At 33.6% G+C, this 23559-nt stretch overlaps 4 protein-coding genes across 7 annotated transcripts; 3 read left to right on the top strand and 1 right to left on the bottom strand.

Moving 5' to 3' along the window:
• Positions 1–323: 323 nt before the first annotated feature.
• On the top strand, positions 324–4903 carry LOC125858204 (uncharacterized). Of its 2 annotated transcripts, none has more exons than XM_049537916.1 (2): positions 324–450; positions 4243–4903. In XM_049537916.1, exon 2 carries the CDS (start codon positions 4295–4297, stop codon positions 4628–4630), a length of 336 nt encoding a protein of 111 aa, XP_049393873.1. In that variant the 5' UTR covers positions 324–450; positions 4243–4294; the 3' UTR covers positions 4631–4903. The 2 variants fall into 2 exon arrangements, with proteins under 2 accessions (XP_049393873.1, XP_049393874.1); XM_049537917.1 differs by lacking the exon at positions 324–450 and adding an exon at positions 3172–3215.
• A 2247-nt stretch (positions 4904–7150) lies between these two features.
• Positions 7151–10767, top strand: LOC125858197 (putative RING-H2 finger protein ATL21A). The gene is made up of 2 exons (XM_049537907.1): positions 7151–7858; positions 10224–10767. The coding sequence occupies exons 1-2, from the start codon at positions 7183–7185 to the stop codon at positions 10640–10642; spliced, it is 1095 nt and encodes a 364-aa protein (XP_049393864.1). The 5' UTR covers positions 7151–7182; the 3' UTR covers positions 10643–10767.
• A 700-nt stretch (positions 10768–11467) lies between these two features.
• On the bottom strand, positions 11468–14267 carry LOC125858193 (rust resistance kinase Lr10-like). The gene is made up of 2 exons (XM_049537902.1): positions 13489–14267; positions 11468–12803 (listed from the first exon to the last, which is right to left on the bottom strand). The coding sequence occupies exons 1-2, from the start codon at positions 14231–14233 to the stop codon at positions 11644–11646; spliced, it is 1905 nt and encodes a 634-aa protein (XP_049393859.1). The 5' UTR covers positions 14234–14267; the 3' UTR covers positions 11468–11643.
• A 2402-nt stretch (positions 14268–16669) lies between these two features.
• Positions 16670–23380, top strand: LOC125858200 (LEAF RUST 10 DISEASE-RESISTANCE LOCUS RECEPTOR-LIKE PROTEIN KINASE-like 2.1). 3 transcript variants are annotated; one of them, XM_049537910.1, is made up of 4 exons: positions 16670–16855; positions 22060–22715; positions 22823–22855; positions 22948–23380. In XM_049537910.1, the coding sequence occupies exons 1-4, from the start codon at positions 16713–16715 to the stop codon at positions 23088–23090; spliced, it is 975 nt and encodes a 324-aa protein (XP_049393867.1). In that variant the 5' UTR covers positions 16670–16712; the 3' UTR covers positions 23091–23380. The 3 variants fall into 3 exon arrangements, with proteins under 3 accessions (XP_049393867.1, XP_049393869.1, XP_049393868.1); XM_049537911.1 differs by lacking the exon at positions 16670–16855 and having other exon boundaries at positions 21895–22715; XM_049537912.1 differs by lacking the exons at positions 22060–22715; positions 22823–22855; positions 22948–23380 and adding an exon at positions 17596–17976 and having other exon boundaries at positions 16670–17505.
• The last annotated feature ends 179 nt before the right edge of the window (positions 23381–23559 follow it).

The raw sequence follows: 23559 nt of genomic DNA on the forward strand, positions 1-23559 counted from the left end.
CACACAAAGCTCTTGGAGTCCAACTTAAATATACCAGGTGCTACCTTTTGTAATCAAAACAACAATAGTTTCATTTATTTGTGACTAGTTTTTTTCCTTTTCTTTTTTAATTAATGTAAAACTATATATGTATGGAGTGTAAAAGGGTTCAAAATGCTCTAAACAGCTGGGGCAATTTTGATCAAAGTATTAACGATACATTTTTAGATCAAAGTATTGATAACAAAGATATGTTTGGCGAAACTAAAAAAACAAAGATACTTTGGTTCAATTTCACATTATTAAAGATTTTTTTTTTTACCCATTTCCGTATAATTAGAATAGTTTCATTTTAGCTGACCCATTTGTTTCCACCATATATATATTTGCCAATCTTTTTTAGGGAAGAACTGAAAAAAGAGGAAAGATCGAAGGCGCAGCAGATTCAAAATTGAATCAATCGCCCAATTGGTATATTTCGAAGCTTTTTTCACAGATTCCCCCCTAAACCCCTAGTTTTTACTTCGTCTCTTACAACTGAGCTTGTTTCTTTTTTTGAACTTGGTAACTTGGGTTGTGGCAAATTGGTTGCAAAACAAGGAGATTGCTTCTTCTTATTCCTGGGTTTCCCTTAATTATATGGTAGTTTCAAAATTACATTTTTTGTGATTTTAGGTAGATAATTACCACCTAGATGACTGGTTGATCTTGTGTCTTTATGTTCTTTGTTGTTGATACAATAATTCATCCCATGTAAATATTTTACATTTCATTGTCGAAAAGTGTCTTGATTAGGAGAATCTTGCGTCAAATGGTGGTCTTAATAGTAAATTTTTGTGCCCAGTAGTTGTGAGTTTTTGACGTCGAATCTTGGTTTTATTACCACCTTCGCATTTTCCATCAATTTTAGAGAGTTGCTTTATATGGCCACAGTACAATTAAAGTGATGAGTCAATAGTTCGTGAAATTGGATCTATCTAATGAGTGATGACATTATCTTCGAATGATACAACAAGAAGTAGCAAAATTGGGTTGTACTTTCTTCAAGCCTACTTGTTTATCATTTATTTATTTACTTCCCTTTGTGATTTTGGTTAAATTCAATATTTTATCAATGCTAGGATAGATGTTTCAAAAAGTGTTGATCTTGTGTTGTATTCGTGCTAAGGAAAAAAACATATTTGCTATTCTAATGCCAAATTATATTGCATGAGTTGGTATAACTAAGTCACATGCATGAGATCGTGTTGGCCTGCAGAAATAAGAAGATACTGGGTATGGATCAGAATATTAGGTCTACCCATGAATTTGTGGCCTCAGGAAATGTTCAAGGAGATCGGTAACCAGTGTGGAGGATTTATTGAGACAGTCAATAATGTTCATTCATGCGATATTGTTTGGTGTTGGAATAGCAACATTAGTGACCACTACTTAGACAATCCACAGTAATATGAATATGATTTTACTGAGAGTGGTTAAACAAATAAACGTCTTTGTGGGGAGAATATTATCTAACCAAGGATGAAATAAAAGAAAAGAACCTAGGTCCAACTTTATATCCTCATAATCTATCTTTTTCTTTTTGAATAATAATAAGATTCTCATGGCTATCTTGTGACTTTTGAAGACGTAATTTTTCAAGGGAAAAAATAGTTGTGCTAGGATGACATGCAGACTCTAAATGATGGAGTCAAGTTGCTAGTTGTAGCACCTAAGGTCCAGACTCCAGGGTCCGTGAGAACACGTTCTTTCTGGTAGCACCTCTGTGAATTTATGTACTTCTGATAGTGCTTAGGTGCCAACTGATGGTGCCTAACCAACAATCTTTCTTAAGTTTTTGTTTCAGATCCATCAGTTAGCGCCTATGCCCTGTTATTTAGAGCCTAGACGCTATACACCTAGGATGTACTATTTTAAGGACTTACAACAACAACTATACCTTAATCCTAAACAAAATCGAGGTTGGCTATGTGAATCCTTACCGACCATGTAAAATAATCCCATCTTCACTCTGAATTGATTACTAGGGTAAACAATTACAGGTCAGTTGCTGAACTTAGTATAAATCCATGGTTATGGGGAACTCCTTTGTATCTCCTACTACCGTTCTCACGCTAGTGACGGCTCCTTCTTACATGTCCGTTCTGACATTTATCTGTTTAACATGAATTTCTTTTTTCTCCAAAACACACCAAAAAAGCTATTTTGGTACACTGTCATATGTTTTTTCAAGATCGATTAACACCATGTGTACATCTATTCTCCTCTTGCTATGAATTTTCATCAATCTTCTTAGTAAGAATATAACTTTTGTTGGAGATATATTGGGTGTAAATCCAAACTGATTCTTAGTCACTCTTGCAGTGTCCCTAAGTTGCCTTTTCCCCGAGTTTCATTGAACGACTTATAAATTCAATTCCATGATTGTTTTACAACTTGGAATATCTCTTTGTATCCAAGGGTGTGGCCTAGTGGTCAATGAAGTTGGTTTAGAACCATGAGGTCTCATATTCAAATCCCAACAAAGATAAAAAAACACTAGGTGATTTCCTCCCATCTGTCCTAACCTTGGTGAAAAAAGTTATCTAGTACATGTTGTTTGGTAGGAGGGGACAAGTGTTTTGTGGAATTAGTCATGGTGCATGAAAGCTGGCCCGGACACAATTGTCATAAAAAAATTATCTTTTTTGTTCTTATAAATTGAAATTAGGGTACTCCTATATTCGTCATGCATCCTACCACCTTAAATAAAACATTAAATAGCTTGGTAAACTTTCCTTCTCCGAAGACACTCCCAAATCTTAATGCATTTACCATTTGGACCGCATACTTTTCTAATCTTCTTTTTATGTAGGCAGCCACTAATGCTTGTATTAGGTTAGGCTGTCCACATAACACCTCTTGGGGTTTGACTCTTACCCGGACTCTGCTAATGCAGGATGCTCTGTGCACTAGACTGCCTTTTTTTAAATATTTTTTTTAGGCTTAATTCTACCTGTATAGCTAAAGTTTCTCTCGTGCGCAGATGTATTTAGATCCAAATTGTATATTCTTGTGGCTTGAGTTGAACAATTGACCAAAATAGCCTCTCCATCTCTCTTTGATCTTGTTATCTCCACATAACCAACATTATGCCACACAGTTGGCCATTATGGCAATGTGAACAGAAATGCTTTTTATGATTTAGGGGATGATGGAAGAGTCTGACATGTGGTTTTGAATTGCACCTTCTCTATGTGAGTATTAGATACAATACATGTGTTCCCTTCAATAAACTTCTCTTATCACTTTGTTTTAATAAAAGAAAATGAAATCTTTGCCGTAAGTATATACAGTTTTTAACTATTTGCTAATTTTGTGCTACTTGTCCTCTATTAACGTTCTAGTTTTTTCAGATTTTTTCTCCAATTGCAAATCTCCTCCAATTAACAGTCTTTATAGCACACTTAAGAGAGAGAGAGAGAGAGAGGAAACTTTTCATGCCTCTGTATCTATTCTCAGTATCACTTTCCACTGTGCTCTCCCTGTCTATTTTCAATTCACTTCTTTGCTTCTGTTTCTCTAAGTTGTTCCATGAAATCACTGTCTTGTTAGGGTTCCTGAATTTGCTGTCGTTATTTCTCTATGTGCTTTCCCAACAAAGTTTTCCTTTTTAAAAATTACTTGTACTGTTTTATTTAGGTGGCAGACGAGGTCTAATGACAGTTTTTAGATGCATTCTTTATTTCTTTCTACAAGTTTGTCATGATTGCCTTTTTCTCTTGTTGCTATTTATCTCATCATTTTCACTTCCTTCCTCAGAGCTGAGAAAATTATGGAAGCAAGAACAATGATAAGAATCATTTATTGACCAACTAAATGTTGCATCTTCTTGTTGAATGTTGTGTTCTCATGAGGAACTTATACTTGAAAGTCTTTTTCACTATAAACTCTCTCAAAATTTCAAATGTGAGGATAGAAATTTATCATCTTATGATATTTGTCTTAAAATTAATGGTATCAATGAAGCATCTTCTCTGCATGATATTAGTCTTAAAAACAATTTCCTTTCAGATGAAAACAATGTGTATTCATTTGTTTTTTTTTTTCATTGTGGTATGAATCTGTATTGAATTGTGACTTTGAATGTCAAAGCTTACGCTTGTGACATTTTAAGCTGGCAAGAATTTTCAAAATGCTTTTTGGTGATAGTCAAGGAGAAAATATGGAATTGCACCTGTTAACTGCAATCTGATCAGGCACTATTTTTTACCGTTTCTGAAGGTTTTCTGTCTCGCTAGCGAGTCTGGTCAAGACTGGGCGAAGCAAATAGGAAATGGCAAGAAATATGGGTCATCTCTTGAAATCGTTGATTGAGCTTCCAGTATCCAAAGTTGGTTTTTCAAAGAACTCAGCTAGTCGACTCATTTGTTCTTCAACTCAAGGAGGGCAAATCAAACATGATCATCCTGGAGAGCATGATGCTCATACTTTGGATGAGAAGGAGAAGGTTGATAACAAAAATGAAGGGAATCTTGAAGTTGAGGACGACAGTGATGAAGAGGATACTTCTAATGTTAACAAAAAGACTGGTGAGATTGGAGGCCCTAAAGGTCCTGAGCCCACCCGCTATGGTGATTGGGAGCGTGGTGGTCGCTGCTCTGATTTCTAATCTTCTTTTCAGCTTTTGATTCAAACTGTCGTCTTACAGGTAATGAGTTGCCTATCGGATATGTAGGAGACAAATACTAATAATGTAGGTGCTAGTCAAATAGTGATATTATTTTTCGAAGTTCTTTTTTTTCTTCTGATGCTTGAATAGTGCAATGAACATTGAATAAGAGCAGCTGTTACATGATTGTACAACGCGTGATATAATATAGGTAAAATGGTCTTGTTAATTACGAATTACTGTCTCTAAATGATAGTGGCTTTTAGAGGATTAGATGATTTACAATATATGGCATTTGAGATTACAAAAAAATCTCTAGCTAACTATACAAACTATCTAAGTCAGAGCTAATGAGTTAGTAAAATCCTGAAGTTGTTCTGCATTAACAACAGGATACAAGTTGGTCCAATTAAACAAATTTTCAGTGCACCTAGTCTTCAAAATGCCTAAAGCAGTTGACTCTCCATCAAAACATCTCTTATTCCTCTCTAACCAAATACACTAAAAAATACAAGCATGTATCATAATCCAGATCTTCTTCATGGCTTTGTCAACTTTCCATAGACTCCAACTCTTATATGCATCCTTAACAGTGAGGGTGTGGTCCAATTGATGCCAGAGAGACAAAAAAAAAATGCTCCATAATTCTGAGGCCACCTCACAATGAAGAAGAAGGTGTTTGGGGTTTCAGCCTCTTTTTTGCACATATAGCATCTGTTTGGGAATTGGATTTTTCTTTTCTTTATGTTGTCTTGGGTGAGACATGCCTCATATAGAGCTATCCAGGTAAAAAAAACTACCTTAGGTGGTAGCTTGGTCCTCCAAATGAGTTTCCAGGGCCAGTTAGCTATCACGGAGTTTCTAGAGCACAACTGTTGATACCCTTCCTTGACCGTATAAACTCCTTTCTGGTGACCCCATTTGAGCTTATCTGTTGCCTGGAGATTAATGTGACAATGTTGTAGTCTAGCAAAAAGGTCTACCAGATCATTCACTTCCCAATCGTGCATATTTCTTCTAAATCTTATATCCCAATTGATCCCTTCTCTATTAGCAGCAATAATAGAATTATAATCTTGAGCAATGATAGAATTGGAATCATCTGTATTAGATGATTTGAAGTTTTCTGGTATTTGGGAGATATTGAAGTCTTTGATGGTGACTTGAATCATTTTGTGTGATGGAACATTCAATTAAACCATTTTACTAAGGCATTGACCAACTCTATGTCTACAAAGTCAAGAGTTAATGTAGTATTATTATCTATTTCTAACTTGGAATTGGTAAAATGGTGATCATTTTCTTGATATTTATGATCTTTCTCCTTCCCCCACCACCATAATTTTCTCATTCATTCATTCATTCATTCATTTTTGTTTTGTGTTTTTTCCACTGGCCAGTTTTGAGTGCTATACAAGCTTTCTTCTTTTCCCTTATACATGAAGTAGGGCTGGAGGTTCGGATTGAATATGAAAATTTCAATCTTGATTTTTGATTTTCAGATTGAAAAAAAATTACAATCCCAAATAAGTTTGGATTGAATTGGATTTTTTAAGTTCAGTTTTGGTTTAATCAGTTTGTATATTTCAAATTTGAAGTTTTGACTTTTAAGCCTTTCGGTATATCATAATAATTAACGGTTTTAATTCACCTTATAGTTTGCCCGTTAGAATGTACAACTTTCTATGATTAATAGGGATTGAAGTCATCCTTTTGCAGTCCATGTCATGTAATTTCATATTGAACTTTATATAGGATCGTAGGTATTGAAGCCCGACTAATGAGATATTCATGCCGTCTAGGGCCTCATTCGGAGGGAAGTGCTCCATATCAAAGATCTTTTCATATCCATGGCTCGAATCTGAAATCTCTGATTAAGGGAGAAGTAACCTCATCCACTACATAACATTCTTTAGTTGCGCTGTGCACTTGCTTGTGCTATGGCCTTTCATCCGTAAATTGTTTGTTATGAGTAGTAATTTAGTGGGGCATAAAACAAAATTACTGCTCCTTTGTCCCATGATGCGATACTTTTTTTAGTTTATTAAAATAAAACAAAACAATAACATACTTTTCTTTTCCAAAAGCTATTTAACTTTAGCGTCCTTATTTTACTTTCAGTAATCCAATTTATTTTAATCCACCTGATATAAAAGTTCAACGAAAATACACATATGCTTTTACCGCCACTCGTTAGTTACCTACTATTCTTTATTTTACTTTATTGGATACATAGTACTAATTAGGTAAAGAGTAGGAATTCAATTCTCTTTCTGCCTTACTATAAACCATATTACAAACAAAACAACACTATTAATAACTCTCTCATAATCCTGATAAAGTTCAAAGTAAATTGTTGTAATAATAAATTACTACTCTTCTTTTTGACCAAACAAAAAATATATATTAAAAAATCAACTCTAAATAACATTGACTTGTGATATTGACGTCCTGATTCATACCAATTAACAACAATAATACTCTTTTTAACAATACTATAGTAGTAGTAATAAGTATCATTTTACAAACCAAAACTGTATTATTTTTTTTCAATGGAATTGGAGAAAACAATTGCTCTGTTTCTTCTCTTGTGCTATTTAATTAGCACAACAAGCACAGCTTGCTTCACATCTGCATGTAGCAAAGATGAACCATTAATCCGATTCCCTTTTCGTCTCCGTAATTACCAATCTCCAGATTGTGGCTATCCAGGATTCAACTTATTCTGCGATGCATTAAATAGAACAATTATTCGATTACCAGGAGAATTCACAGTGGAAGCCATAAATTATTCTACACAGGAATTATGGCTTAACGATCCTAATGATTGCCTTCCTCAGCTTCTCCTGAACTTAAATCTATCTGCTTCCCCTTTTTTGGGAGTTTATTATCAAAATTTCATATTGTTCAATTGCTCCTTTGATTATACGACGCTTAAGCTAAATCCAATAGCTTGTTTGAGTGGTTTGAATTATACTGTTTATGCTACATCTTCTATGAGGGGATTTAACTTGTTGTCGAGATCGGAGTGTAAATCGATTGGAACTTTACCGGTTCCTGTACAGTGGCCTTTCTTCGAACAGGTGGTGTCCTCCGATCTTAGTGATGCTATTCTGGTCACATGGGATAATCCAGATTGTAGAATCTGTGAGTCAAGAGGTGGAAGATGTAGTTTGAAGAGGACAACGTTTAATCGAGAAATCATTTGTGAAAATAGTCGTCGAATTGGTAAGATCTCTAAACATCAATCTTCTTTCGTTATCAATCTCTGATTGCCGTTTTCCTAATCAAAACATCCCTTCTCCTTGTGCACTTTTACTTGTCCAGATTTTTGAAACTTTCCACAATATTAATTGATATTTACTTTTAAGTTTTGAGAAATGATTTTGGTGAATAAACCAGGAAAATAATAGTATGTCTTTTTCTCTTCATGCGCGAAAAGTAACAAATAAAAATATTTCTATTTTTTAATATAATGAACAGGTAAAAGTAAGCTGAGGGAGTATATTCAAATCCAATAAAGAGCTCCTTAAACTCTAAATTGGTGTGTGAATATTTAGAGCTTTTCATAGGCAAGTTAAAAGGCTTGTTGGTCGCAAAATTAGGATGCTTTCTAATTATAGTTGAACTATCCATAGATGTGTCACCATATGAGTTTACACTCAATAGCTTTTTTTTTTTTTTTTGCTTTCTATATACTTTTATTAGTTTTAATGTTATTTTTTGCAACTAAAAATAGTTTCGCTAATTTTATTGTTATAGTTAATTTGAGTTATTTTACTAAGACAAAAATAATTTTGTGACTTCACACTATAATTGATGAAGTTCAATGATCATACGTAAAATTAAGGTTTTCCATTCCATTGAAATTTCTCTTCTTCTTTCTACACTTTTTTTTTCGTATAGCATGGCACTTCTTATACAAAATTTGAGGGCTTTCCTTGTTCTATTGTTGAGAAGAAAAAGTCTCTCTTCTCTCTTTCTGGCATTGACCAAATAAAAGTTTCAAATGATCATTTCATAGCACAAAATTTTAATATTTCATGTCATTTAATAAGGTTTTAGGCCTAGACTTCAGTATTTGAAGTCTCCTATCCTTTTGTTAATTCAATAATCTCGAAGCTTGCAATTCGTACTTCTTTTCACATGTTTAAGTCAACATAGCCAACTCCCCTCTTGAAGACTGTGTTCATTTCATATGGTTGATAGTCCGATAAACACGGAAGTAGCCAACCATATATAATAATATTAGAAGGTACTTAGTTAAATAATTAATTAGTTAGTATCCTGTTTCTAAAATCTGAATATGCACACCATAATGTGAGAAAATGTCTTGTAGAACATTTCGATATGAGTTGGTTGAGATTATTGTGTTTGAACATTATGTTGAATGTAGCTTAGTTGGAGAGTTGTTCACATCTTCACTCTATGCTGAGGTTCATATCCTATTGTATTTGGACATGAAACGAACTTTCATATTGTATACTTCAAATTTGAAATTGAAATAATGGACCAATTTGATAATGACTACTAAATCAAAAACCATAAAAGACAAGTAAAGAGAAGAAGATGCAAGAAATGATAACTTCATCTGACTTTTAAAGCCATTTTCATTATTTTAGTGGCATTTTATTTTTGTGGTTTTGTATCTTTATGTTTCCTTGCACTTTATCTATGTTACTCAATAGTTTTATGGGACGCTCTTTATTTTTTTCCCCTTTGCACTCAAATATTCAAAGTTTGACTTTGGAATTGGAGCATTAAAACTTTGAGTGAGTCAATAGTCCCCACATACGCCCTTTCTTCTACGTTATAAGGCCATGCGTGAAATGTTGCCTTACTTTTCTCTTTCTTGCATTATTTTAATAGGTAAAGTGACGAAGGAAATATGTTGAACCAAAAAAATAAATAGAAGTGTGAAATCAAAGTAAATCCCCCATTATTCATACTATAGTCATTTTTGTAGAAAGATATTGGAAAATAACCTTTCTATCTTCATGAGGTAGTATTAAGGTCTGCTTACACTCTATTATTTTAGACCCCACTTGTAAAATTTCACTAAATATATTGTTGATATGTTGTTATATTAGAGTTGCAATAAATTAAATAGCACGGGAATTGAATTGAACATATTGGATCGAATCTCCTTATGTCAAGAGCTTTTGGCTTATCAAAAGAGAGAATTTAGGTCATAACTTAGGAGACTGTGCCATGAGTAGCTATTACTATTAAAATGGTATCATTTGTTTGTGTGGACAAAGTACTTATTATAACAGGTTAAAATGCATTGACAATACATCATCATCACTATGCCAAGTTAAATCTATTGTAAGTAATCATTTTTTCCCCTTATACTACCTTCTTTATAACTAGACTTCTATCCATATTCACAAATAGTAGTTTTTTTGTTTCTCATCTGGTATCTAATAAAAGGTGACTCCGTATTCAAAGCTCAAACTACGAAACATCTAGTTAAAAATAAAAAAAAAGTACTTGTCATTTCACCATAATCTTTGATAGTTGCTGGTGTATTTTAAGATATACCAACTCACTAACTGTAAAAAAATAAAAAATGATTTGAAATTGTTTGCAGTATTTCCTAGAGGCGCGCGTTACGCTATAATTGTGGGAGCTGGGGTACCAGCAATGTTATTCTTGATTGGGCTTCTATGTTTCATACGTGGAAGGATAAGGTCTTGCAGGAGAAGAGCCCAACCAGTACTAGAATTCAGTTCTGCCGTTGCACCACAACCTATCGTATTTACGGGCTTAGATGGGCCCACAATAGAATCATATCCCAAAACTATATTGGGAGAGAGCAGACGTTTGCCCAAGCCTGATGATAATGTCTGCTCAATTTGCTTGGCTGAATATCAGCCCAAAGAGACTTTAAGGACCATTCCTGAATGCCTACACTGTTTCCATGCAGACTGCATAGACGAATGGCTTCGATTAAATGCTTCTTGTCCAGTTTGCCGCAATTCCCCTATGTGTGTTCATGGCACTGTATAATATGATTTTGAAAATTTCGATTCGATAATTTGAAATGGTATATCATTACCATATTGAATTAGGTGGATATGGTTCAGTTTTGATTTGTGTAGTACTGTAATTATGGTTTATTCTATTTCAACTTACATATAATGGAGAATTATGACTTGGGAATGAAATCTCTCATGCTTGAAATGATCAAGGGAAAGTACGATACATATGTTTGAGTAATTACTTTGTACTGTACATGACTATATATGTATAAATTAAGTTTTTAGTTTTATAGAGTATTTAGCCGGAAAGACGAGAAGTTTTTAGTCAGAAGGATTTTGGACATTTTATTACTTTATATTAATTATCTGTATAATAATATATCGTAGATTATATATGTAATGAAGTAAAATATAAATACGTATTGAATACTAAGTTTTAAAAACCATACCAAATACCGTAACGCTGAAATCAAAGTGTCATAAATTTATCCGATATTGTTATATGTTTTGATAATTGATACGCTGGTTTAATATTGAGAAAAAAAGACATAATCAAATCTCATTTGTGATTTGAGTTTTATACTTCATCTTGTAATCTAGACTACACGAGATGAACCTTAGTTTAGTGAATTAAAGTTAGCCTCGACTCCCAGTTATTGTGGTATATGTATGCATAATGAGGTGCTCACTGCTTGTTGTCGGCTTTAATCTTTGAGAATAAATGGAACTCATGCTCAATGTTCTTGTGAAAATTAGACAGAAAAGTTCTTGGCCTTTCCTTTTTAATGGTTTTTGGTGTACAAGCTAATAATACAAGCGTCCTTTTTTACATGCCAAATGGTCATATTGCAACTTACAAGTCTCATTTGCTGTATTGTAAAGTAAATTCTCTATTTTGAGAAATCAGCTTTATTCAAAGTTTTATTGAGTACAATGTATAACAACCAAATTGATACATATATACATCAAGGACATACTAGATCGTATAGTATCAATTAACTTGAAAAATATACAATGCATCACATCTACTCAATTTGAACTTGCACCAGTTCCAAAACTACTTTCAATCTCACTGCTAAATTGGCTTCTCTCTGCACTAGTCTTCATGTCTGTCGAATTCATTGAGCCGAATGGATTTGGTGGCATTATGGGAATGCCTTCTCCTACTAGCATTTGAATCACAACTTTCATGGATGGCCTATCCGCTGGAAACCATTGAATGCACCAAAGTCCTACGATTGCTAGTTTCTTGATTATGCTGTTCTCATCTTCATTCTCAATTTGGATTGCTATTTCTTCACCTTTCTCGAGTTGTTTGTACATCCACTCCGGGTAGTAAATCTGACTACTACTGTTCTCCGCCTTTGCAGCATCGTCAAATTTGTTCCTTCCACCAATCATATCAAGCAACAACATGCCAAAACTATAAATATCTGCTCTATATGACACATCTCCGTAGTTCCTGGAGAACACTTCAGGGGCGATATAGCCAATAGTACCTCGAGCTGCAGTCATTGACACAGCACTTTGCTCCTTGGCACACAACTTTGCCAGCCCAAAATCAGCAACTTTTGGATTGAAATCTTGGTCTAACAAGATATTATGAGGTTTGATATCGAAATGAACAATTCGTTGATTGCAACCTTGATGGAGATACTCGAGTCCCTTGGCGATTCCTACAGATATTTGTAACATCTTCTCCCAACCTAGTGATGATGACCCTCTTCCATTCCCTGATGATATGATCTTTTGAAGTGTATCGTTTGATAAATATTCGTACACAAGAGCTCGTCTATAACCATCAGCACAATATCCAACTAAACGCACAACGTTCACATGATGAATTCTACCTATGCTGCCTACTTCATTGATGAAGTCTTCCCCTTCACCCTTGAAATTGTTAAGTACCTTAACCGCCACGAGAATTTCATTTGATAACTTCCCTTTGTATACTTTCCCATAGCCTCCTTGACCAAGTTTATACTTGAATTGCTCTGTGATCTTCTTAATATCTGCATAATTGTATCTTGTAGGCCTCAGAGCTTTATAATCCTCCAAAAACCTCTCAATTCTTTTCTGATCCTCTTTCTTCATTTTCAATTTGACAATCTTGTAGGCTGCTAGAGAGACTAACACAAAGGCAAACAGGCTACCTAATACAATTGCAACAGTAACTTTCTTTGACAGCCCTGTAAATGAAGATGATAATATTATTAGCTTGTAGTGGTATGTAGTACTTGTTATTTAGCACTAAAAAAAGGAAATGAATACTAACAATCTTGATCTCTTAAGACTATAACTATGTGAATTCATATCAAAATATCCCCTCCGAATATGACATGCTACATGAGCATCAAGCTCCGTCAAAGAGTTTCAAGTGACAATACACATGAAAAAGTTTGAGTGAATAGGTTAACCCCCCCTCCCCACCCAAACTATCACCTATTTGCGAGTTTCATACCTAATGAACTCATTGTTCTAGTTGACTCTTTTTCATCCTCCACGCGTTTCTTAGCAAGTTATCCCAAACATTTTGCCACATATTCAGTCGAAAGGTTTTTGATCTAAAAGGAGTTATAGATTCAGAGGCATATATAGCATTAAAGTTATCCATGACTTTAAAAATATAATGAGTTCAATGTTAATAATCTTAAAATTGAACCTATAGAGTTTAAATCTTGAACCCGCCTCTGGTTATAATCCAGGGAAGTAACAAGAACATCCAATAGTTTAGACATAAAACTTGCAAAATAGCAATAGTTTAGAGGGTTTTGACCTATTCCTTACTTCTATGCTAAGGTTCTGATTCTTATTCAAGGTAAATAAAAAATTATTAAGAGACTGAAAAGGGGAAAATCAATTTTAAAGATGTACCTTTGCTGGGTTCTTCTGGAATGTCAACACATTCAGTTTCACTACTTGAACTATTGGATTTCAACTTGCAGTACTTCTCATCCTCTTCACAATTCCCACAAAATGGTTCAGACCAATGCAGATAAATTCGTGTATAACTATATTCTTGCTTCCCGAAAAGTACCTCGTTTGGAACATCTGAAATGTTGTACATCATTGTACAAGATGAGGGATACTCAGAAATACTATTGTAAGATCGAAAGGCAAGGACATCATAGTGAGGATTGCTAAGGCAATTGATCCGAATAGAAGACGATGAATACGTTTGCTTTGACGAACAATTGAATAAAGTGAATCCACCATACGAGTTCGGATCAAAAGTAAAAATTGAAGCAGAGGAGTTAATGTTCGCAATGTGTCTGGGAAGACACGAAGCATTGAGGTCTGATAATGTTATTGTCTGTGACTTGTAATTAATTTCCTGAACAGAAACGTTAGCTGATATTGAAATGTCGACTTTGTTGATAGTTGCTTGTATTGGAAATTGGAGGTTGAATTGAGTAACATTTCTTGAAGTACAAGATAGTTCGAAACCAGGGTATCCGCAGTGACTTGGCTGATGATTTTGGAGACGAAAAGGGAATCGAATTACCGGACCGAAATCGCCACATCTTGTTGGTAAACATTGATCATGGGGTGTTACTTGTTGTCCTAGAGTTACAGTTAAGAAAATTAGATGAAGAAACAAGTGGATCAGTGGAGACATTTCTCTAACAATGGTGCTTTAGTTGCCAATTAGGAAAGTAATAAAAAGAATGGTTCCTTTGGGAAAAAAAACTAGTTGTGTGCTTAAAGGTCAACACGCTAAACATATTATAACAAGTTGCTGAGCTGTTTGAATTGAAGAGAAAAATATGACAAAATTTGTCCCTTATGTTTGAGGATAAATTCAAAATAGACTTTTAAGTATGGATAATATAGTTTTGGGCCTTCAAATTTGCAAAAAGTTAGTACGTAGTATTTTAGCGCTCATCAAGTATTAATGGTTTATGTTTGTTAGATTTGATGGACAACATTTGAAAAAGAATTTGATAATAAATACCAAGAAAATCACGTCAAATCCTAAAATATAAAATACAAAATGTTGCATCCCTCCGTTTTAAAAAGAGTGGCCTGGTTTGACTTGACACGGAGTTTAAAAAAGTAAAAAAGACTTTTAAATTTTGTGGTCCTAAATTAAAGTTATGTCAAATGTACAAAATTACCCTTTAATCTTGTGGCCTTAAACATGCCACATAAAAAATTGAAATTAAAATGTTACCAAAAAAAGAAATAGGCCATTCATTTTGTAATAGACTGAAAAGGAAATGAGGTCATTCTTTTTTAAACGGAGGAAGTAAAAAGTTGCAGAAATTACACCTCAAAAAGTTACACCAAACTCTAGAAATAACAAATATTACAAAAAATATTTGAAGGAGACTAAAAGCTTACCTCATTGACTCGATTTATATGACATACTTTCATTTTCAATCAATGCCAAAAACTTTGATACATTTATATATTTAGTAATAATTTAATTTTAAAGTGTTAATTTTTATTACCACACAAACTTCTTGTGACTTATTTAAGACCATAAATTTTAAAAGTCAATTTTTCTTTCTTAAACTTCGTATCCAATCAAACTATATCATATAAATTCAAACAGAAAAAGTAACTCATTAACAAACTTAAAAGACCTAAATTGCTTAGTGCGTACTTAAAAGAAGGGATAACCCATCGGTGGCCCCCTAAATTTGGCATCAATTTTCACTTAGACACCTGAACTAGACTTTGTTCATTTTAGACACCTCATGTAAGGTCCTGATGTGTCATTTTGACACTTTTTGCTGATATGGCATAGTGAGTGTGACCCACTCATTAACCGCGCGTCAGGCTCTTTTTTAGCCAATTTTTATTTTATATTTCCTTGTTCTTCCCCATTTTTTCAACCACCATTTTCTCAAACTTAACCTTCTTCCATGGTGAAATATATTCGATGATGCCACAAACGAGGAATCTAATTCCAAACGTCAGGGCTTTCCCCAAGATTTCCCAAGGATGATGCCCTTCTTCCTCAATTTAATATGAGAAAAAAAGACTGAAATTTGAAGAAAAAAAATGAAAAGTTGGGGATGAATAAAAAGTCACTAAAAAAAAAAAGAGATAATCCCATTAAACGAAACTTAATAATGTGATATGAACACGTACACATTTGTATTTTAAAAGTTCATTGGATCTTAGATTTTTTTTTTTTTTTAGCAATAAAATCTTAAGAATTTTCTTTTAGCAATAAATTTTGTGGAGCTGCATTTATTTGAAAAAATTTGAGTTACACGAGTTCACTAAAGTTATACCATAGAAGGATTGAACAATATTTAAGTAAAAGAGATAGAAAAAATTTCGGGTATATGGTAGAAGATTAAGGGGTGTGTGCTACTATGCTTGTTTCTCCAACGATGGAGAAGACGATGGGGGTGGCGGTGGGGTGGGAGATGCTTGTCCTAATGATTTTTTAAGGTGATTTAATCCTTCTTTTGTTATTATTTGGGAAAAAATGCCATGTGTCATCGATCCATTGGCCTTTTTTTTTTTTTTTATAATTGATAGTTTATTATTTAAGAGTTATTTTGAACAAAATGACAAGTGTCCTCATTTAATTTGACACTTTACACATCATCCGCGAGTGGAACACACTCACCATCATATTTTTGCTGAATGTAAAAAAAGTGTCAAAATGACATATCAGGGTCTTACATGAGGTGTTTAAAATGAACAAAGCATAGTTCAGGTGTCTAAGTGAAAATTGATGCCAAATTTAGGGGGCCACCGATGGGTTAGCCCTTAAAAGAACTATCATAAACCTACCTTCAGATATAAAGAACCATTTTAGTAATTCTCTCTTGAATCTTTCAATAAATATCTTTGACTTTCAAACATGGCAACTAAAAAATCATTTCCCCCAATTTATCTTGAAAATGTCATAAGTCCACTCTGTCATGTTACTGAAAGCAACGTGTGTAGATAAGACTGGGCAATACATTTCTTAACCTATTCAACTTCAACTTAACAAATCAATAATCCTAACATTTAATTGCACACGCTGCAAGAAAAGTCATTTTTATTCCTTATATATATAAACCACACATCAAGAAAAAAAGAATATCATTTGTGTCTTTCTATTTTCCTCAGTATATTCAATTGACAAAATGTCCATAACAAATTCATTTTTTGCTACTGTTTTTCTATTTGTTACATTCATAACAAGTTCTATAGCCCAGAATAGTACGTCTCAATGTGTCCCTTCTTCCTGTGGCGATATTCGCGATATAAAATTCCCCTTCCGATTGAGGTCTGATCCCGAGCATTGTGGTAAGACCGGATATGAACTCGATTGCCAGAACAATGAAACCATTTTCCATTACAAGTCGCGAAAATTCTACGTACAGGAAATTAACTATACAAACTTCTCAATTAGGCTACTTGATCCCAGCCTAAAAAATCAGACTGAAAATTGCTCTGTTTTCCCAGAACACAGGGCAAGTTACGATGCCATGACTAGCCTAATCTTCGGATGGCTTAATGTTGACAACGATATCAACTATGTCAACTGTCGTGGTCCAATCAACTCTTCACGATACATTCCAACAAGTTTTTGTAGCACAAATACAACTGCTACCAATTCTAGTTTTAGCTATTTTGTCGTAGGTGAAATATTGCAAGCTTCAGATTTAGCAGGCGGTTGCAGAGTTGAAACTGTGGCATGGTCATCAGCTCCGGGGATTTCACCTAACATATCGTCTTCGTTATCCAGCATTCATCAGGCCCTGGGTTACGGATTTGAGCTCTCTTGGAGGCGTGATTTCTTATGCGGAGAGTGTGGGAGAGATGACGAATGTGTTTTCAAAGACAATAGTGATGTAGCAACTTGTATTCATTATTGTAAAGAGGACACTCCTGTTTCTGAACGTACTTTCGGATGCAAAGTCGAGTACTATTCTGGTAAGAGTTTTAACTTATATACATCGACATTATAAGTTATACTCATGTCATAAAATTTTACTAACTTGTTTTTATGTTCTTCTTTGGCAGTTTTTGTAGTGGCGTATGGCGGTATAGCAGTTGGTGCACTCATGCTTGTGGGAATCGCAATCTTGATTGCAGTTGTGGTGTGGCAGTGTAAAAGGCGGAATTTGAACACATCGAACCATGATGTGTTGGGGAATAAAGCTTCTTCCAGTGAACAGAATTGTTAGAATTCTTTGATAATTCTAAGCTTTATCATCATAAGTACTCCATTTGTTAGTATCCATATGTACAATCGAAGCTATTTTGTATTTTGTTCAGAACTCTAGGACAAGGTCAATCTAATCCAGTTTAGTCCTGTATAGTATCTAGAGATTCCATTATTATCTATTTGATTCATTGATTGTATATCTTAAGTATTTTTTTAAAAATCTTTTGATTAACCTAGTTCTTGTAAGTGAATGAGTGGATATTTGTGCATTCTGTCGATTATTGGACAAGAAATTATTTCGTTTTTGGATCAAAAGCAATAGTTCTCTGTGTTGGAATTTGGTAAAATCTTTTTATTTTATTTTATTTTATTTTAGTCTAAAAATATTTTATAGTATTTAGTTTCCTTTCAAGTCTAGGGTTTACATTAATTGCAAAATATTTAGTTTTATTTTAGTCTAGTATCTAGAAGGATTCTCCTTTAAAAAGGATTGTCCTTTAAGAATGATTCTCCTTTAAGAAGGATTCTCCTTAATTATTTATAAATAGGGATGTACTCTTCTATTTGAATCACTACAAGAATCAATACAAAGAGTTATCATTTATTCTCTCTTTAATTTATCTTTCTAGTTTCTTCCATTCCATAACAGTGGTATCAGAGTCTTACATTGATCTTAATGGATCTGTGAGTTCGTTGAAGAAGAACTTTCAACCACTTTTAATTCATATCTATTTTCAACCCACTTTTAACCCGTGCTTTTATTTTTAACGCAGGGCCAATTTTAACCCGTGCTTTTATTTTTAACGCAGGGCTACTTTTAACCAATTTTTAATCTATATTAGTTTAAACCTTATTTTTCAAACCATGACAAGCAATACTCTTTCTTTCAATGCCTCACAAACCTTCAATGGTGAAAATTATCAAATTTGGGCAGTTAAGATGAAGTCTTATCTTCAGGCTTATGATTTGTGGGAAGTTGTAATGGAAGACAAACCCATACAACAACTCACTGAAAAATCTTCTGATGCTGAAATCAAACTTCACTCAGAAGAGAAAATCAAAAAACACAAAGCCAAAATTGTAATTCAAAATTCAGTTGCAGATTCAATCTTTTCTAAAATCATTGCATGTGAGGCAGCAAAAGAAGCTTGGGAAAAACTTGAGAAGGAATACCGAGGAAGTGAACGAGGCAGACAAAATCAAATTCTGAATTTGAAAAGAGATTTTGAATCTCTTAGGATGCAAGAGGATGAGACTATCACTAATTATTCTGACAGGATTTCCTTGATTGTCAACAGAATCAGGTTGCTTGGTGAGGATTTTAAAGATAATAGAATAGTTGAAAAGATTCTTGTAACTATTCCCGAAAGATTTGAGTCTAAAATCTCTGCTTTGGAAGAGTCTAAAGATCTCTCTACCATCTCTCTTGTTGAATTGATTAGTGCTCTTCAAGCACAAGAGCAAAGAAGAGCTTTCAGACAAGATAAAATTGTTGAAGGTATCTTTTATGCAAACTATCAAAAAAGAAAAGTTGATTATCCTCCTTGCAAATATTGCAAAAAGAAAACACATTTGGAAAAATTCTGTTGGTGGAGATCTGATGCAGTATGCGGAAGTTGCAAACAAACAGGTCATGTTACAAAAGTGTGCAAGTTCAAAGACACTCAAGATAAATCACAAGCATTACTAGTAGAAGAAGAATGTGAGGATGAATTTTATTAGAAGATATTTTTGAAGAATAATTAAGTGTTCAAACTCAAGTCAAATACACCAACTTGAGTTTGAGGGGGAATGTTGGAATTTGGTAGAATCTTTTTATTTTATTTTATTTTAGTCTAAAAATATTTTATAGTATTTAGTTTCCTTTCAAGTCTAAGGTTTACATTAATTGCAAAATATTTAGTTTTATTTTAGTCTAGTATCTAGAATGATTCTCCTTTAAGAAGGATTGTCCTTTAAGAATGATTCTCCTTTAAGAAAGACTCTCCTTTAAGAAGGATTCTCCTTAATTATTTATAAATAGGGATGTACTCTTCTATTTGAATCAATGCAAGAATCAATACAAAGAGTTATCATTTATTCTCTCTTTAATTTATCTTTCTAGTTTCTTCCATTCCATAACACTCTGTTGTACGTTCAAGTATACCTTAATCGCGAACAACAAAATCCTGTATTAAATTTCAAAAATTTTATGCACAAGAAATAAATTCAAGAGCTAGGTTTAAAGTCAACAACCCAGTTGTCAAAGTGTATTGTGTTTGCACCATACTATAGAGTAGCAGGGCAGGGTGATAGCAGATTTAGTTAGCCATGTGTATTTTTGAAGTTTATATAAGCTAGATTTAGTTGTTATAGTATGGGGCAATAGAGTTATTGCTCGTTTGTCTTGTAATAGAGTTATTACAAGGGGATAGGAATTAAGAATTTAATTCATGGGTTGCAAGAGCTAGTAATTTGATACTTGGGTTGTGTTGTTAGTGAAGTTGTTGGTGGAACCCTTCAAGGTAGGTCGTGGTTTTTTTTCTTTCTTGAGCAAAAGGGTTTCCACGTAAACTTCTTGTGTGCTATACTTTCTGTTGTGTAGTTTCTTCTTCCTTGTTCTTAGTTAGTTTTTCGTAAAGGGCCTGATCACTTGCCTCGGGGTGGACTCACATACGGACTAAAGATTATAAGATGAATAAACACAAAAGTGCATGGAACTAAGGGGTCATTTGATAGAGTGTATTAGAAAATATAATGCATGCATTAGATGTGTGTAATAGTAGTACCTTGTTTGGTAGACTTTTTCATGCCATGTATAACTAATGCAAGCATTAGTTATACACTCTATTGTGTATTAAGTTGTGTATTACTAATACCAAGTACTTCTAGGTATTAGTAATACATAACATTTTAACACTTGCATTAGATTAAATAATTACAAAACTACCCTCAAAATCCTTTTAAAACATTTCCTAGCATTTTTTCACAACTTTAGAATCTTTTCATTTTCTTTCTTGTCATATGTTTTTATTTTTATATTTATTTGTTTTTCAGTGTTTTTAAATTTGTTGGTGTCTTAATGGGGTTTTTTTTTGGGAGGATTTGATTTCATTTTATTGAATAAAAGGGCCTGCCCTACTATTCATCCAAAAAAAAAACAAAACAAAACTACTGTGTTTGTAAGGTTCCAAGTTAAGAAACGGATTTTCCTCCGTTTTCTTACCTCTATAAAACGTAAGATACCACAAGAACTGATGCAATCGATATGCCAGCTATTGCTCCACCTGAGATTCCTTTTGAGCTTGTAGAAGTTCTTAATGATGGATAAGTTCCATTTTGATAGGATCTTTTAAGTATCTTTTTTTTAAAATCTAATTTCAATACAATTTAATCAATTTTTTTTACTATTGTAGCGATAAACTTTATAAAAAATATTTTTGCCAATTTTTCACAAAAATATTTTGACGCAATAGTACAATTATTTAATATTATTTTTGAAAAAAAAGAAGAAGAAGAGTTAATAATGTTTTAACAAAGATTTTTTTTTTTTATGTTTTAGCAAAGAACTTTTTACAAAGGAAGTGTAAAAATAAATAAAGTGTGAAGGGTATTTTTGTAAATATATATTTTTAAATAGAAATTATGCAAGATTTGTTATTTTTAATACATCAAATCAAATAGTGTATAAGAAATAATGCTTGCATAACTAATATAAGTATTACTAATGCACCTTATTTTGCATTGTTCTTATACACCCTACCAAACGACCCAATATTTTATGTCCAATGTTGTAAAGAAGAAATTGTGTACATTAAAAATTGTAAATCAACATGAAAAAAGATAATGCATAGCATAAAAGGACAGTTTGATTATTGTTCAAAGTTGAGTGGAAGGGGTGGGAGTGATTTTTATCATTTTCTGTTGAATCTTTTAATATCTTTTGACTTTCAAACATGGCAACTGAAATATCATTTCCCCCAATTTATATTGAAAATGTCATAATCCCACTTTATCGTGTTACTGAAAGCAACGTGTGTGGATAAGACTGGCCAAATGAATAATCCTAACATTTAATTGGACACACGCTGCAACAAAAGTCAAATTTATTTATCAAACAACTAAGAAAACTGCATCATTATATAAACCACATATGAAGATAAAAGAATATCATTATCCTCTGTATATTCAATTGACAAAATGTCCATAACAATTTCATTTTTTGCTAGTGTTTTTCTCCTTGTTTCATTCATAACAAGCACTATAGCCCAGACTACCTCTCAATGTGTCCCTTCTTCCTGTGGCAAAATTCGCGATATAAAATTTCCCTTCCGATTGAGGACTGATCCTGAGCATTGTGGCAAACATGAATACGAACTCGATTGCCAGAACAATCAAACCTTCTACACTTACAAGTCCAGAAAATTCTATGTGCAGGAAATTAACTACACAAGCTACAAGATAAGGCTACTCGATCCTGGCCTAAAAGATCAGAACGAAAATTGCTCTGTTTTCCCTGATTACAGAGCAAATTATTACGGAGGCTTAACTAGTGAAATCTTCCAATTGATTCATATTAACAATAGCATCAACTATGTCAACTGTCGAACTCCTATCAACTCGTCACAATACATTCCAACGACTTTTTGTAGAACAAATACAACTTCGCCCAACGCCAATTTTAGTTATCTTGTCTTAAAAGAAATATGGCAAGCTTCGGATTTGGAAAACGGTTGCAAGGTTGAAACTGTGGCGTGGTCTTCAGCTCCAGGTATTTTTACAAACAAGTCGCCTTCGTTAGCAAGCACTCATCAAGCCCTGACTTATGGCTTTGAGGTTTCATGGAAGTACGGTTTGCTATGCAGAGAGTGTGAAGCGAGTGATGGATCTTGCTATCTTGAAGACAACAGCGATGTTGTAACTTGTATTCATTATTGCAAAGAGGACACTCCCGTTTCTGAACGTTCTTTCGGATGCAAAATCGAGTACTATTCAGGTAAGAATTTAACTTATATACATGGACAATTTTTTTTCTTACACAATCATGTCATAAAATTTCACTAACTTGTTTTTATTTTCTCTTCTTCCTTTACAATTTCACAGTTTTTGTATTGGCCTACGGCGCTATAGCAATAGGTAAGATCATCTGAGATATTATCTCATTGTTATCGTCTTAAGAAAATTGGAGATTTTTCTTACGATATATATTATTTTTTGATATTCTGCAGATGCACTTATTGCGCTAAGATACATAGTGGGAATCGCAATCTTGATTGCAGTTGTGGTGTGGCAGTGCAAAAGGCGGAACTTGAACACATCCAACGATGATATTTTGGGGAATAAAGCTTCTTCTAGTGAACAGAATTGTTAGGATTCTTTGATTTTACGCTCTATCTTCATAGTATTTGTTAGTATCCACGTACAATCCAAGCCATTATAACAGACGCTTTTGTGTATTTTGTTTATAACTCTAGGACAAGGTCAATCTATTTACTGCTAGAATTTTTGTTTCCAGTTTAGTCCTGTATTGTATTTATTCCTTTATTATTTATTTGATTGTATATGTTGTTTTCTTAAATCTTTTGATTTACCTAATTCTTGTAAGTGAATGAATGAATTTTTGTGCATTCTGTCAATTATTGGACATGAAATTCTTTCGTTTCTGGATCAAAAGCAATAGCTCTCTGCTGTCCGATCAAGTATACGCTAGTTAGGAACAGCGAAATCATGTACTCACTTTCTCTCAATTTATATGGCACTATCCGATTTTTGAGAGTTAACTGATTTAGTTTTTACCGTGAATTCGTACATGTGGGATTTTCCAACAACTAAGTTACTAA

This window comes from Solanum stenotomum, chromosome 3 (genome assembly GCF_019186545.1).
Source record: "Solanum stenotomum isolate F172 chromosome 3, ASM1918654v1, whole genome shotgun sequence".
Classification (NCBI taxonomy): Eukaryota; Viridiplantae; Streptophyta; class Magnoliopsida; order Solanales; family Solanaceae; genus Solanum; species Solanum stenotomum.